The sequence below is a fragment of the Aptenodytes patagonicus genome, chromosome 6, assembly GCF_965638725.1.
Source record: "Aptenodytes patagonicus chromosome 6, bAptPat1.pri.cur, whole genome shotgun sequence".
Lineage (NCBI taxonomy): Eukaryota > Metazoa > Chordata > Aves > Sphenisciformes > Spheniscidae > Aptenodytes > Aptenodytes patagonicus.
The window spans coordinates 57,923,057-57,938,218 of NC_134954.1; the positions used below are offsets into that span (position 1 = coordinate 57,923,057).

The window sequence follows — 15,162 nt, forward strand, 5'->3', positions numbered from 1 at the left end:
GGTCCTAGCCCAGGCTCCAATTTTCCTGTGCCCGTGATGCACATAGAACTGTGCCCCTTCTGCAGCCCTGGGAAGCCAGGGGCAGGGATGGGGAGTGGTGCTGTGACGCGTCCCCTCTGCTCTCTCTGTTGATGATGCCCTTAAGGATGCTCCACTGGAAGGATCAGCTGAACAGATGTGGAAGTGGGGTGGCCTGGGGCTGCTGGCCAGACCCTCTTGCTCCATCATGTGCAGGAGTAGCAGGACAGCCTCACCATCCTGCACAGCAGCAGGACTTCACAGAGGCTCTGGTACCCAAAACCAGTACGAAAACCTGATGGAGTGTGGCTACTGAGTACAAAAACCTGATGGAGACACCTCTGGCCAACTGCACTTTGCCTGCAGCTCCTGCAAAGAAAATGGTCCACTGGGGCCACTGGATAGCAGCATCCCAAGCCCACGGGTGCTACTGGCTCCCCAGCCTGCATCCCTCTTGCCCAAGTTGCTTGGTCCTGCTGAGGCCAGCACAGCTCTGCAGCCAGAGCTGGACTTCTGGCCGAGCTGTTCCAGCCTGGCCTCTCTGTGTATCCCTAGGAGTGACCCATGCCCTGTGCCCACCGAAGAGCTGGCGAGGGGACATCCCTGAGAGAGTTGTGTGTGCAGGGGCATCCCAAGGCACTGCCTTACCTGAGAAGGTCCTCAGGAGCCAGAGGGGGTGCAAGCAGAGCCCTGCTGGACCCCTCCCCGGCACACAGCTGGGGGGGAACCGGGGGGGCCCTGCAAGCCCTCGCTCCTGAAATCAGGGTGTTGTATTTACTTTCCCCTTTTGGCAGCTAGAAGGGGAAGCCCATCCCAGCCCCTCATTGTTGTCTCAGCGAGTTAATCAGATGCCATAATCCTGTTGTGGAAATATCGGGCCTCCCTGGAAACAATGGGGAGCGAGAATATTGTGGTTAAATTTCAACCAGCTGCCTCCCTGCTCTGTTTGATCCCCGCCCGCAGGCCCGGGCCCCTGGCGAGCAGGCGGCGCGGCGGGGGCCGGAGCCCCGGGGGTGCCACCCCGCGCCCACGCCGCCGCGGGGGAGTCCCCGCGGGACGACCCGGGGGGGGGTGCGGCGGACCAGGCGCGCCTCGGGGCGGCGGCGGGGCTGCCCCGGGGGGCAGGTGGCGGCGGGCACCCCCGGCGGGGTGGGCTGCGGGCCGCGGGGATCGGCCGGGGGGAGGAGGCTGCGGGCGGCCCGGGGCAGGTTCCGCGGGGAGGAGGCGAGAGAGGGAGGGCGCTGGGAGGCTGGGACACGGGCAGGGTGCGGTCCTGGCGGTTCCCGGTCCCGGATCTCTTCAATTTCCCCTCTCACTCCTGCCCGGGGAGCGGAGGCAGCGGCGGCTCCGGCTCCGGCTCCAGCCCCGCCGCGCTGACCGCCGGGGCGCAAACCGCGGGGGGCTCCGGCAGCGCCGAGCCCCGCGCCCCGCGCCCCGCGCCCCGCAAGCGGCCGCTCGCCTGCCAAAACAAACGGCCCTTCCCTATTTATTGCCGCCGCCGGGCCACGGCTGCTCAGAGCGGGCCGACACCGGCCCGCCGCACCGGGCAGCCGGAGCGCACCCGCGCCGGGCAGCCGCCGCGCCCCGCCGCCGCCGCCGCCGGCACCGGCACCGGCACCTGCCCGCCGGCTGCGCGCCGCATGGGGAGCCCCGGGGCGGGCGGCGGGAGCGGCGGCCGAGCCTAGCGGGGCCCCCGGAGCCGCCGGTCCCCCGGGCCGCCCCGGGGCCGCCGGGCGCGCCATGAAGCCGGCGCGGCTGCTGCTGCTGCTGAGCGGGTGCGCGCTGCTGCTGGCGCCGGCCGTGCGCGGCTGCGGGCCGGGCAGGGTGGTGGGCAGCCGCCGCCGCCCGCCCCGCAAGCTCATCCCGCTCGCCTACAAGCAGTTCAGCCCCAACGTCCCCGAGAAGACGCTGGGGGCCAGCGGCCGCTACGAGGGCAAGATCGCGCGTAACTCGGAGCGCTTCAAGGAGCTCACGCCCAACTACAACCCCGACATCATCTTCAAGGACGAGGAGAACACCGGCGCCGACCGGCTCATGACCCAGGTACGGCCCCGCCGCCGCCCGCTTCTCCTGCCCGCGCCGGGCACCTGCGGGCACCGGGGCTGCCCGGGAGCGCCCTGAGCCCCGCTCTCCTGGGGCAGCGCGGACAGCAGCGGGGGACACGGCGCTGCGGCTTCCCCGTCCTGTCCCGGGCATCCCGGTGCCCGGCCCGGGCTGCCGGCTGTGCAGCTCGGACATCTGCCTTCACCGGGCGCTGCAAAGCTCTGCCCCTTCGGCTGGGCTGGGCGCGTCGGAGCCGGAGCGGCCAGCAGCCCGTCCCGCTGCGCCTTGGTACGGCAGCACCCTGCGCCCGGAGCCGGCAGCACGCTGACCCGCAAGCCGGCAGCACCCTGTGCCCCGGGATGACAGCACCCTGCCCCGCTGCCCCTCGGAGCCGGTGGCACCCATGCCTGCTGCACCCCGAGGTGTGTCCTTGTGCCTCCCGAGCTGGCAGCAACCTGCCCTCCTGTCCCCCAACCCATGTCCGGCTGTCCTCTGAGCTGGCAGCAGCCTGCCCTGGTGCTCCCCGAGCCATGCCACGCTGCCCCTGATCTGGTAGCAACCTGCCCTGCCGGCCCCCGATCCGGCAGCATCCTGCCAAACCACCCCCGAGCCGGCAGTGCTGTGCCGCGCTGTCCCCCGATCGGGCAGCACCCTGCCCCGCTGCACCCGTCCTGCCCTTGCCCCTCTGCTCTGCCTACCGGCTGGCAGAGCAGACAGCCTGCCTGTTGGAGCCGAGAGGCACAGCAGAGCCCGGTGTGCTGGCAGGGAGGGGAGTAGGCAGAGCAGCAAGCTGGGCTCCAGGAGCACCCTTGCTGTCCTTGTCCCGCTCTGCTGCCAAAACCCTGTGCCGTGCCTTAGTGCCCCATTCCCGCGTGTCTCCGGGTGGGATGGTGAAGGGTGCCTGATGGGGGCTGCCCTCAGCTTGCTGCGCTCGGGGACGGGGACAACCTGTTGTTGCAAATGCCCTGCTGCAGTCAGCTTACGAGTGCCCTGGGCCAGCGGGAAGGAGGGGTGGGGGGGACAGAGGACGGCAGTGGAGGGGGGGTGATGCTGGACGAAGGTTACTCTGTGTTTTAATATTGCCAGGAGAATGCCTGAGGGTTTCAGGAATGCAGATAAGGAGCCGCATGGCCTTGCTAAGAAACCTGGCCACCAGCCTCAGCACTGGGTTACAGCCCGAGCAAGCTCCCAGGGGAGGCAGGGGGGAGCTGGGGCTGCCCCGCTGACCACTGCATCCCCCGGGTCTGGGGCTGGCAGGTGGGTGAGTGTGGATGGCCGTGGTGGCAGGCGCTGAGCGGGGCTCTGGCCATGGTCTCTGGACGAGGTGTTGGTAACAACGGGAGGAGAAGTGGCTTGGGTGCTGGCTTGACGGCTCTGCAACCCCATGTGCCCCGGGGGCAGGTCCCTGAGGGCAAAGGCCATGGTCCAGGGTGTTTCTCAGGCTGGGGACTGCAGCAGAGGGACCAAGACCCGCTGTGAGGCAGCACCAAGCTTGGGGAGTTGCACAAGTCATGACTGCTTGTCACTGGAGCCCTGGGGCTGGGCTGGAGCCTACATCCCCTGGGGAACAGCCTCAGGGATACTGAGGAAGTGGTGAGCTCCACTGGTCCATGCATCGGGGAAGCGGGTAACATCGTATTGCTTGAGTTGGAGGCAAGAGAGTGCTTCTGGCTGTGTTTGCTCTTGACAGTGGTCCCACTGGCTTCCCTAACCCAGCCAGTGCCCCCCGGCACCCCGGGAGAGGGAGGACTCTGTGTCCCACCTGTCAGCCCCACACTTCCCGCTGTCCTGCTGCATTGTTAGCAGGGTACCTGGAAGCTCCCTGGTCTTCTTGGCATGCCCAAATGAGGGCTCTTAGCCCAGCAGGATCCCTGGCCACTGCATGTCCATGCACAGATGGATACCATGGTGCCCTGGGCAGCTCTGCAGGGAATTGTCCCCACTGCTATGGAGGTGGCATGACTTCTGGTAGCTTGCTGCCATCCCACAGCCCTCTGGGCTTGTCCTGTGGCCCCTGGCTGTGGGAGATGTCCCCAGACGTAGGAGCTCTGGCGCTGGCACCATGCCCTGTGTTGCTATGGGTTGGGAAAGGCCATTGGCCCAACTCCTTGTCCCTTCCCCCAGTGCGCTGGCTTTTACTGCTGTTGACTCACTTCAAACCTGTTTTCTTTCCCCAAGTCCAAGGGTCTGGGTGTCCCAGGCAGCCGGAAGATGCCGCCTGCTTGGGGGGGTGGGTAGTGCTGCTCTCTGCCCGCCTTCCCTTTATCGTTTCATCTTCCTCAAGAATTCCAGTGTGTTTGCTCTCGCTGGTCCCACTCGGAGGTGCTGAGATAAGGCTGGAGGCAGAGCCCGCCTCACCTCTCCCCGGCAGCCTGGCCCAGGAATGTCCCGGGCCCCCTGCCCCCATGGAGTCCCAACCCCAAGCCTCTCCCTACCCCAGCCATCACCCCTTGCAGCCACTGTTGGCCCAACTGGCATGGAGACCATCCTTGCAGTGGTGAGGAATTTCTCATGGAGACCTTGGGATAGGAGTCTTGGCTTCCTTTGGAAGAAACCTCACCTTGGGGGGGGAGATGCTAGTGGGACCCCTCTTCTCCTGGTGAGGCTCTGGATATGGGGGTAGCTGTGGCCAAGCACACTCCATCCACAACCTCGCTGCTGAGATTGTGGTCACACCTGAGCATCCCGCGTACCTTCCCTGAGATGGCCCTGGGGTCTCTGCTGACTGTGCCCCGTCTTGGAGCTGTGCCCTTCCTTCCAGACCTGCTGCCTCCCCTAAAGGGGTTTGGCTTCCCCCACAGGACATGGTTCTGTCCCCAGTCTGGAGACAAGAAGGGAGATGCCAATGTTGGTCAGCGGGGAGAACATCTCTGCTCAGCCCAGCCCAACATCCCCAGGGTCTCCACTGTGATGTGCATGGGACAGCACAGAGCCACCCAGCTCAGCGTGGTGGCACAGGGCCCCGTCCTGTATCTGGCCTGGGGATGCCCAGTCACCTGCACCACTACAGGGACAAGCCGTGCTCCCCGTCACACACTGTCACCACCCGCCCTCCCCCCAAACCCTGCTATATGCCTCTTGCATGGGTTTCAGCCTCCCTGCTGGGCACCAGAACAGCGCTGGGGCTGGTGAGCCGTGGCCAGGACTCCATGCCACATGGCTGAGCTTGAACATCCCACTCCAGCCTGGGCCCCGCAGGGCCCGTGGGCCACAGTGGCATTTCCACATCCTTGCCATCACCTTGCGAGACTTTGTGTTCACCCCCAGGCAGGAGGGGGACCATGCCACGCAGGCAGGCATGGTCACCCTGGTCCCCGAGGATGCTGTAGCCCCTCTGGGCTGTGTGTGGGGAGGAGGTGGGCTCTCCCTGCAGCCCCCCAGCAAGCACAGAGCCTGCGGACAGCCCATGCCCAAGGGTTTCTTGGTCCCTCCCTACCTGTCTGTGCAGGCAGCAGAGCCCCTGGGCAGGCAGTGCCCTACCGTCCCTGCCCATCTGTGCCTGCTCCCTGCTACCCATGCCTGCCCCCTGCCCATTGCTGTCTGCTCCTTGCTCATCCCTGGCCATCCCTGCCCGTTGTTGTCTCCTCCCTGCCTCCTGTGCCTGCTCCCTCCCATCCCCACCTGCTTGCCCTTGCCATCACTGCCTCCTCCCTGCTTATCTTTGCTCATCCCTGCCTGCTCCCTCCTCATAGTTGCCTGTTCCTTGCCCATCCATGCCTGCTCCTTGCCCGCTGCTGCCCTGCCCTCCCGTGTCTGCTCCCCACCCGTTAGCACCTGCTCCCTCCCCGACCCTCCCTGCCTGTCCCTGCCTGCTCCCTGTCCATTGGTACCTGCTACCTGCCCGTCGCTGCCTGCACCCTGCCCGTCGGTACCTGCTCCCTGCCGGTCCCTGCCCGCTCCCTGCCCGTGCTCTGACACCTGCTGGCCACCAAAGGCACAGGCAGAGCCGCCCGTCTCGGCAGCCCGGGGGCAGGGTGCTCCGGGGCCCTGCCTGCCGCTGTGTGCCCAGCCGGGCGGACAGGCAGGCAGCTGGGCGCTGCCCCGGGCAGGGAGGGGAAGGTGGGACCCTTGGGCTGGGGCTGCCCTGGCAGAGGCACATGCAGGGGACAAGGCAGCCCAGGTGGGTCCCGCTAGGAAAGGGTGGCCCTGCCCCAGGGGCTGGTGGCAGGCGGTGTCCCCGGTGAGGGGACAGGGGTTGGAGGGTCTCGGTGTTTGTGTGCGGGCAGGGTGCCCCCGGGGGACAGAAGGGCTGTCAGTGAGGGCAGGAGGGGTGCCCAGAGCAGAGTGCTGGTGTGGCAGTGGCAAGGGGACGCCTGGAGTGATGGCCTGGAGGATGCAGGGAGGCATTGAGGGCCCCCTGCCTGCCTCCAGCCCCGAACCGCCTTGCTGCCCTTCTCTGCGAGGTCCCCGTGGGGCCAGGGACCTTGGGAGCTGCTTGTGCCATGTGCCAAGTGGCACCATGGTTGTGTTGGACGGGGACAAAAGTCGCTCCCCTCCCTCCTCCTCCTCCCCTTACCTGGCAACTGTTTGTCCAACACCTTCCTGGCTTATCTCCCCACACCCAGGGAGCCGTGGGACAAGGGCAGAGGTGCTCCCCCGCCCCATGAGGGGCAAAGGCCTGCCTGGCACTGCCCTTCCCAGGGCCCGGACCCTGCCAAGCACGAGCGGGTTTCACCGAGAGCAGCAGCGCCCATCTCCCCTGGACGGGAGCAGGTACTTGGGGATAGGGTGAGGGCCCACATTTTTGGGGGGCAGCTCGCTGCAGAACCAGTGCTGGGGCATTTCTGAGCCCAGAGGTGTAGCCAGCGTCAGGTTTTATAGCCCTGGCTCATGCTCACCGTGACTGTGTCTCACAACCCATGACATCCCGTGGTGGGGAGTTCCAGCGCTGAGCTGGGCATCACGCAAAAACGTCCCCCGTGGTGGCTGGTTTTTAGGCTGCTGCCCAGTCGTTTCTTTTAATGCCTCCCAGGACTGGCCTGAATGGTCTGTCCTTCACTCTGATTTTATAATGCTCCCTGGGACCCCCCAGCATCTCCTTTCCAGGCTGCACATTCACAGTCCATTCACCTGGTTTTGTGTAGAAGCTCCCGTATTGCTTTTCCCACACCTTCTCTAGCTCTCCTCCATCCTTTTTGCAGCAGGGGAAGGGACCACAAGTGCGGGCTGTACTTCTGCAAGCCAAGCGCACAGGGGCTCGGTCCCTCGCTGAGATGCAGCTGTGGCTGGGGGAAGCGGGCAGCGCAGGCCGAGGCTGGGAGGGCTGCAGTGAAGGCGTTCGGGGCTGGCATCCCTCTGCTTGCTGGGGAGGACCGCAGCATGGGGGGAATGAGGCAGGGCAGTTGCCTTGCTTGTGTGACCTCTGTGGCCACCAGGTCTGGGGCTTTTGGGATCTGCTGCTGTTCCTCAGACCTGGCTTTTCAGCCTTTGTGGCAGGGAGAGGTGGAGGGGGCTTCACCCCATATCCCTTCTGCTCCAGCACAACAGGGCTTTTGGGTGGGTTTGGCATTTGCCACATGAGCAGAGGCTGGATGAAGCTACAAGGCTGCCCAGCGCTGTGTCCTTGTGCCTCAGGACTTGAGGAGTGATACCAAGCAGAGCTGTGCTGAGGACTGGGCAGGTTGTTTCTTTTGTGCCTGGGGACAGTGCTGGGGACTCTGGGAGATCCTCCCAGCCAGGACGCAGCAGGGTCTCAGCTCCCGCACCCTCCTCCTGTAAGCTAAAACCCCCTGGGGCAGTGCTAGTGCAGGGGAGGTGTCCTGGGAGCAGGGAGGGCATTTTACCCTGACCAAGGCTCTGCTGCCCAACAGGCTCTTCAATGAGCCGGGAAGTGGGGGAGAGATGGAGGGAGAGATGGGTACCCTGTTGGGGTGCACACACTTGGGAGATGCTGTGTCATACAAGGGGGTATCGGGCACTGCATGGAGTCTGGAGGGCACAGGATGGACAAGGCACCTCATGTTCTCGGATCTTCCACTGCTGGATCAGTCCCCAAAGGCTCTGGGGACCCAGAGAGGCTTTGTGAAAGCATGGTGGGATACAACCTGCCAACCAGGCAGCTAACCCCCCCCTCCAAAAAGCTTTTACTGACTCTGCCCCTCTGCCCCGCAGCGCTGCAAGGACCGCTTGAACTCCCTGGCCATCTCCGTCATGAACCAGTGGCCGGGGGTGAAGCTGCGGGTGACGGAGGGCTGGGATGAGGACGGGCACCACTCGGAGGAGTCGCTGCATTACGAGGGTCGAGCCGTGGACATCACGACCTCGGACCGGGACCGCAACAAGTACGGCATGCTGGCTCGCCTGGCTGTGGAGGCTGGCTTCGACTGGGTCTACTACGAGTCCAAGGCACACATCCACTGCTCCGTCAAGTCAGGTAAGGCCTGGGGGGGGCAGTGAGCGGGGCTGGGGGCCAGCCCGGCGTTGTGGCGTGCCCTGGGAGCCTGGCTGGCTGGGTGGGGTGCTCCTGGGGGGGTGCTGGCTCTTGCAGCCTGATTTCCCTATCTAGGGCAGACAGTTGGGTGGGGAGTGAGTCACACACCTGTGGCCAGCAGTGCCATGGGGCAAATTCCCCATCTAGCTCCCACGGACCTGCGTCCTGACCCACCCTCTCTACCCCTCTCCTTTTCTCACCCCATGTCCCCTGTCCCCCCAGTCTGCCTATCGCATCTGTCTCCCCTGCCTCTGCCCTTGCAGTCCCTTAGTGCCCAGCTGCCCACGCTCAGCCCCATCCAGCCCTGCCCTCCTCCACCGCTGGCTGCTCTTGAGCTCCTGCTGTTGCAGCAGCATCCGTCCAGCCCTGACGGGCCAGGGCTGGGGACAGGGACACCCAGGCAGGGACGGGCCAGGGTGCCCTGGGATCAGCTCTCTGCTCTGCAGCGTCTTCTGCAGAGGGGAGCAGAGCTGGGAGGTGCTGGGGGCAGAGGCAGCTGGACTGGAGTGAGGGGTGCTATCGTCGCTGGTGGTGTTCGCTCCCCCCCCCCCCCGTGCGGTGTAGTGAGGGGGGGACGGCTGCTCTCAGGCCCTGCCCGTGGCCGGGACGGGACTGCGTGGGGTGCAAGGCCCCCCCGCAGCCCGGGGAGAAGCTGCCCTGCCCAGGATGCTGCAGCCCCGGGCCCCGCGCAGCTCCCGCCGGAGCGGCCGCGCTGGCTACGTGCGGCAGAGGGCAGCAGTGGCCCACGCACGGCACCGGCCACGCAGGGCCACACTCACCCCCGCGGCCACATCCCAGGAGGGGGCCGGATGCATGTGTGCCAATGTCGCGACAGGCTGGGAAGGTCTCTGCCTGTGAGTGGGCTTGCGTGGGCGCAGAGGCAGCCTCGGCGGCTGCACGCACACCGGCACCGTGCCGGCACATGGCTGCCACGCTGGAGAACCGTGCCTGTACCCAGAGCGCTTGCACACGCATGCACACGCACAGGGAGAGGGCTGTGGCTGCACACACGTGCCCACACACCCATGTGCTGCGCGCTGTGCCGTAGTTGTGCTGGGGCTGGTACACCGGTGCTGCCCTGCGTCTCTTGTCCCTGGGCTTGGCTCCCACCGCACTCTGCCTGTCCTACTGCCCTAGCCCGCGGTCAGCGGCCTGACACCCCCAGACGCCAGCCTGCCCCCCCGCGCTGACCCGCTCCCCCGTGCCGATGCCAGGACGGGCGCAACGCCAGCCAGCGATGGAGGTGGGGCGACCGTGCCGCAGAGAGGGAGCAACGCGCCCCCGAAGAAGAGGGACAAAGCGTGGGCAAAGGACCAGGGCTCCCATGCCCCAGGGTGCCCTGTGGGGCTGGCTGGAGGAGTGGGCCCAGGCTCCGAAGCAAGGACCATGACCCCAGAGTCTTGGGGCTGGCCAGAGGAGTGGGGCTGTGCCCCTGCAGAAGGACAGAGGCTCTTGAATCCCAGGATGCTCCCCTGGACTGACCGAAGAGGGATGCCGTGACCAAGGCAGCAGACCAGGGCCCTGAGGCCCTGGAGGGCTTCTGGAGGCTGGCCCCAGCCCCCTTGCTCCGCAGCAGCTCCCCAGCAGCTCCCCAGGGCTCTGGGTCCCCCATATTTATAACCGAGGCCATGGGGAACCTGGGGGGTGTGGTGGAGGCTGTGGGGTGCATATCCTGACACATACCCCCCAGAGCTGTGTACAGAGGGCAGCCGGGCTGCCCCTGCCTCTTAGTAAATGGCCTTTATTTTTGTACGGATGGCCGCATGGCCTGTTGTATGTATTGTGTCTCCTCAGCCCCACCCCTGCACCCGCACACCCCTTCATGCCCAGCGCCTGTGCCCCCCCCCGCTTCTGCCAGGTGCCCCTCCCGCCCTCCTGCCAGCCCCTCCCTACGGCTCTGCCGCCTGCCTGGGGACGCGGGGTGCAGGATTTGGGACCTGGCCTCTGGGGCAGGCATGGGGCGGATGCTGCACCTCGTCTGAGCAATAAAAGGATTCTGTCCCAGAGATGGATGCCTCTCTTCATGGGCCTGGGGGCTGGGATTTGGCTCTGCCCGAAGCTGGGGAGGGATGGGGGGCAGTGCCATCTGGGTGGGGACACTCAGGGATTAGATGGGGGAACTGGGAAAGCGTCCCAAGGGGGACTGGGAGCTGGAAGCTGGGACCATGCAGGGTCAGGAGCAGGACCCTAGATGAGCTGCCCCTGGCAGATAGTGGAAGGACATCAAATAGACCCTAAGATGGGGGTTGCTCAGGCTTGGGGGTCCAGGGTTGCTGTGGGAGCTGAGCACCGTTCCTTGGGAAGCTAGGGTTCCCCTGCTAGTGCTGAGCCCCTGATGCCAATGTCTGGCTGGATGGGCCCCTGGCGACACTGAGTGACTTGCTGCATCTTTTCATCTGGGGAGGCGTAGGACTGCTGTGCCACCATCCCAGGAGACAAGCCCCAGAGAGACTGGGTGCTTTACACTGTGACAACCACTAGTGAAGCCCTGCCCAGGAGGCTGGTGGCATTTGCCTGATGATGGCCACGGGCTGTGACATCTCCCTGCAGCTCAGAGAGGGATTCAGCTGGCATCAGCGGTGCAGGGAGCATAGGGTGAGCAGGCGGGAGAAGGGAGCGGGGCTGCAGTGCAGGGTGGGGGGTGCTGCGGTGCTGGGGGAGGGTGCTGCACCCTGCACAGTTCCTTGTAGCATCTTCCCTGGCAGTACCCAGGCCCAGTGCTGCAGGGGATGGGGATGCTGTGGGTCTGCCAAGTGTGACCAGGCACTCTGCTCCTCAGCCTGCCACCGGCTCAGGGCTCTGCCTCCCATCTTTTGAGCTTCAGGTGGCCCCTGGCACTGCCTTGCACATTCAGGGCTGTGGCTGTGCCCTGCTCCCCCTGCCAGGAGGGTTTCGAGACCTGGCTCTGCAGAGCAGTCCCAGCACCCTGACACCACAGTGGGGAGCAGGTGCTGCCATGCGTGGCCTGAACCCCCAAGTGCCACTCCCAGTAACACAGTGGCTGGGGGAGCAGGTGCCCAGGGAGGCTGGATTGGTGGCTGGGGGTGTGTAGGGGACACGTGCACGTTGGTGATGCCAGGACAGGGTTATCCCTGGATGGGCAAAGCTGGGCAGCCTCGGAGGGTCTCTGTGTGTCGTGGAAAGGTGATGCTGGGCGTCTGGCAGATGGGTAACCCTCCTGTCCTCTCTCTCCCTGCGCAGAGCACTCGGCCGCTGCGAAGACGGGGGGCTGCTTCCCCGGCAGGGCGCTGGCAACGCTGGAGGACGGTGCCCGGACACCGCTGTGGGCACTGCGCCCGGGCCAGCGGGTGCTGGCAATGGATGGGGCAGGCAGGCCCACCTACAGCGACTTCTTGGCTTTCCTGGACAAGGAGCCCCGTGCCCTCACCTTCTTCCATGTCATCGAGACGCGGGAGCCACCCCGGCGCCTGGCCCTGACACCCACCCACTTGCTCTTCGTGGCAGAGAACGCCTCGGCGCCTGCTGCCCGTTTCCGTCCCACCTTTGCCAGCCGCGTGCGCCCCGGACATTTTGTGCTGGTGGCGGCAGGGGGGGGTGGCTTGCAGCCCGCCGAGGTGGTGGGGGTGCGGAACCGGAGGGACGTGGGAGCCTATGCCCCACTGACACGCCACGGGACACTGGTGGTGGACGGCATGGTGGCCTCGTGCTTCGCCCTGGTGCAGGAGCAACATCTGGCACAGCTGGCCTTCTGGCCACTCCGGCTCTACCACAGCCTGATGGGGTGGCCAGGGGCGCAGGGGGATGGCGTGCACTGGTACTCGGGGCTGCTCTACCGCCTGGGCAGGCTGCTCTTGCCCCCTGACAGCTTCCACCCACTGGGAGTACCCTGGGCAGAGAGCTGAGGGTGCGCCCCAGCCGGCACTGCTGGTGGAGGTGGTGGCTGCGGGGCAGCTCTCCCAAAGCTGGGTGCCCATGGGGAGCTGCCTCCAGCCCTGCCTGCTCGGGGCACAGCCACCTCCCAGTTGGGGGGCACCGGGGTTCCCCGGTGTGCGTCCTCCATGCTCACCGCCCCCTCCTCACCTCCTGTTCCTGGGGGCAGGGGTGAGGCACTAAGGGTCTCCCCCGGATGTGGGGGTGCCCCCGGCTGGATCCACATGCTGCTATTTGTGTGTGTGCGTGTGATGTGCGTGTGCGTGTGCAGAATTAGCCAACAACAGAGGTCTGATAGACAAGGGGGAGCGGGAAGAGGAGAGAGCCCCTGGCTGCAGGCTGCTCCCGCGGGGCTCCCAGCCTGCCTGCACCCAGTGGGGAGGCTTTGGGAGGGGGGCCCCAGGGCCCTTTGCTAGGCAGGCTGGGTGGGAGGGCAGGAGATGCTATTCCCACCCCTGGGACATGTCAGCTGGGAGGAGGGTGACCCAGGTACTGGGACTGTGCCTTGTCTTTAGCCCTGACTGCGGGTGCAGGGCGGCACCCAAAACCAGCCCCTGTATGCCTGGGGTGCCCAAGCACAGGCAGGGCTGGAGGGGCTGGCACAGCTCTGGCACAAGACCCCTGACTTGGTGACACAAGTGCTGCTGGAATGAGAGACTGGGGAGCGGGACCCTGAGCTCTGCCCAAAGCCAGCGCGGTAGCCACCCAGCCGGGCATGCCCGTGGGGACGCTGTGACAGCACAGGGGGCTCTGGCTGGCAAGAGGGGGCTGCGGAGGCAGGTGTGTGGACAGGAGGGTGCAAGTGCCAGCCAGGCATGGGCACGCACTGGTGGGAGCAGGGGTAGGGAGAGCTGGGGCCGCAGCCCCAGCCTGCTGGAGTCGGGGGAAGGAAAGCGCTCCCTCCCTTGCCTTCCCGGCATCCTGCCCTGAGCTGGCTCAGCCCAAAGCCATGCCTTTCCCACCCCAAAGCTAAAAAAACTCACCAAGCTCCAAACCCTGCCTGGCCTGACCTCCCCAACCCCCCAGCACCCCAAACCCTCAGGGTAACTCATTGCTGCTCACCCGCTTCCGGGACCTGGGGGGAGTCCCATCAGTGCTGCAGCAACGGTGTCCCCCCCAAATACTAGCTAGAGCCTCGGCCTCTCCTGGCTCCATGTTAGTGAAGGTAAGGGGGCTGGGGGGAGGCTGTGAGCTGCGTCCCCCCTGCAGCATCACGCGTCTTTATTTATTTATCTGCTCTTTGTATGTACCATAGATGGGAGGCAGTGTGGGCGCGTGCAGGGTGAGACGGGAGCGGGCATGGGGGAAAGCTGTTTGGTTGGGGGGGTGATTTTTTTTTTTTAAACAAAAAGCAGAAATTATTTAAAGATTATTTTAAAGCACAGTTTTTATGGTGATTGTTGTCCAGGGCGAAGAGAGGGAGCGCAAGCGCAGCCGACAGCAGGTGTATTTTTGTCTCTTCACTGGATGTACCTTTCCTGGTCGGGGACACGGCCCAATAAAACCATTGTCTCCCAGGCGGGCACTCCGAGCTCTGGTGTGGGGAGGGCAGGCAGGGATCAGGGATGCTTACTGCCCATCATAAACAGGGCAGGCAGGGCATCTTGCGCTTCTCTAGGAGCAAGATTTGGCCACCCCAGTGCCCCCCACCAGTAAGGGCGAGCTCTCCCTCCCCACTCCCCCATACCAAGGGGAGGTGGGCAGCTGGAGGTTGCAGGAGTGACCCAGCCTACATGGGACCAAGCTGTCATTGGGGCCACCTGGAAACTAGGGCAAGTGGGGCAGGATGTAGGATGGACAGCCACCGTAAGACTGCCGGGGACACCTCTCCATCCCAGTCTGGGCCCAATCGCCCCAGTGCCCGGCTGTGCTGGGACACCCTTCCCCACCATCTCCATCACCATAACACCCACTAACCCAGTGCTCCTGGAGAAGATGGACCCCCTACCCTGTACACTGGGTTTACAATGTCACTAGCGCTAGCCACTGCTGACTCTGTCCCCTCGCCCCTTGCCAGCCGTTTTGCCCCCTCCACCCCATGACAGCAGAAGGGAAGACCACCAGCCAGCACCCCACACAGCCTCCCCATACCTGTCCCACACACGCACCCCTCTGTGTTCCCCCTGCCCCATCTCCAAGCTGCCCTGCCCTGGTCTCCCTGGAGGTGCTGGGGGCAGGGTCCCCCCAGGGCTTTCCCTGGACCCCACAGCATGGCAAGTGCAGAGCAATTCAGCAGCAGGCTGTCAGCGAGGGCCCTCATCACCGTGGCTAATTTAAGGGCTCTGCGAGGCGGCTGAGCTAATTTAATTAGGTTCTTATTACAGAGAAGGACAAATTGGTCCCCGGGGGGGCCACGGGGTCAGGCTTTCGAGAGGCGCTTTATGGAGTGAAATTTCAATCAGGCTGCCATTGCAGGCACGGCGGGGGGAGCTGGAGGCAGGGGATGCATGGGGAGAGGGTGTGCCCTTTGGGGTGCCCCGCGGCACTGTGGGCAGCCCATCTCCAGGCCTAGGTTTTTATGGTATCAGTGAATACGAGGGAACAGCTCTTTGCCTCATTAGGAGGATGCTGAAGGGTTTTGGGGGGGTTGCTTTGGGGTGGAAGCAGGGAAAGTGGGTGGGTCCTGGCTCTGGGCCAGCCCCAGGGCAGCCAGAGAAAGGGAGGGACCCATAAATAAGATTCTGGGGTCTTTCCCCTCCTGAAGCCCCATTAACTCCCCCATAGCCCCATAAAGCCCCATAGTGAGGATGGTGAGGACAAAATGACGTCCAGCGGACAGA

General features: G+C 65.1%; 1 protein-coding gene across 1 annotated transcript; it reads left to right on the top strand.

Moving 5' to 3' along the window:
* Positions 1 to 1,758: 1,758 nt before the first annotated feature.
* On the top strand, positions 1,759 to 13,892 carry IHH (Indian hedgehog signaling molecule). Its single transcript, XM_076340782.1, has 3 exons — positions 1,759 to 2,061; positions 8,173 to 8,434; positions 11,693 to 13,892. The coding sequence occupies exons 1-3, from the start codon at positions 1,759 to 1,761 to the stop codon at positions 12,352 to 12,354; spliced, it is 1,227 nt and encodes a 408-aa protein (XP_076196897.1). The 3' UTR covers positions 12,355 to 13,892.
* Positions 13,893 to 15,162: the final 1,270 nt, after the last annotated feature.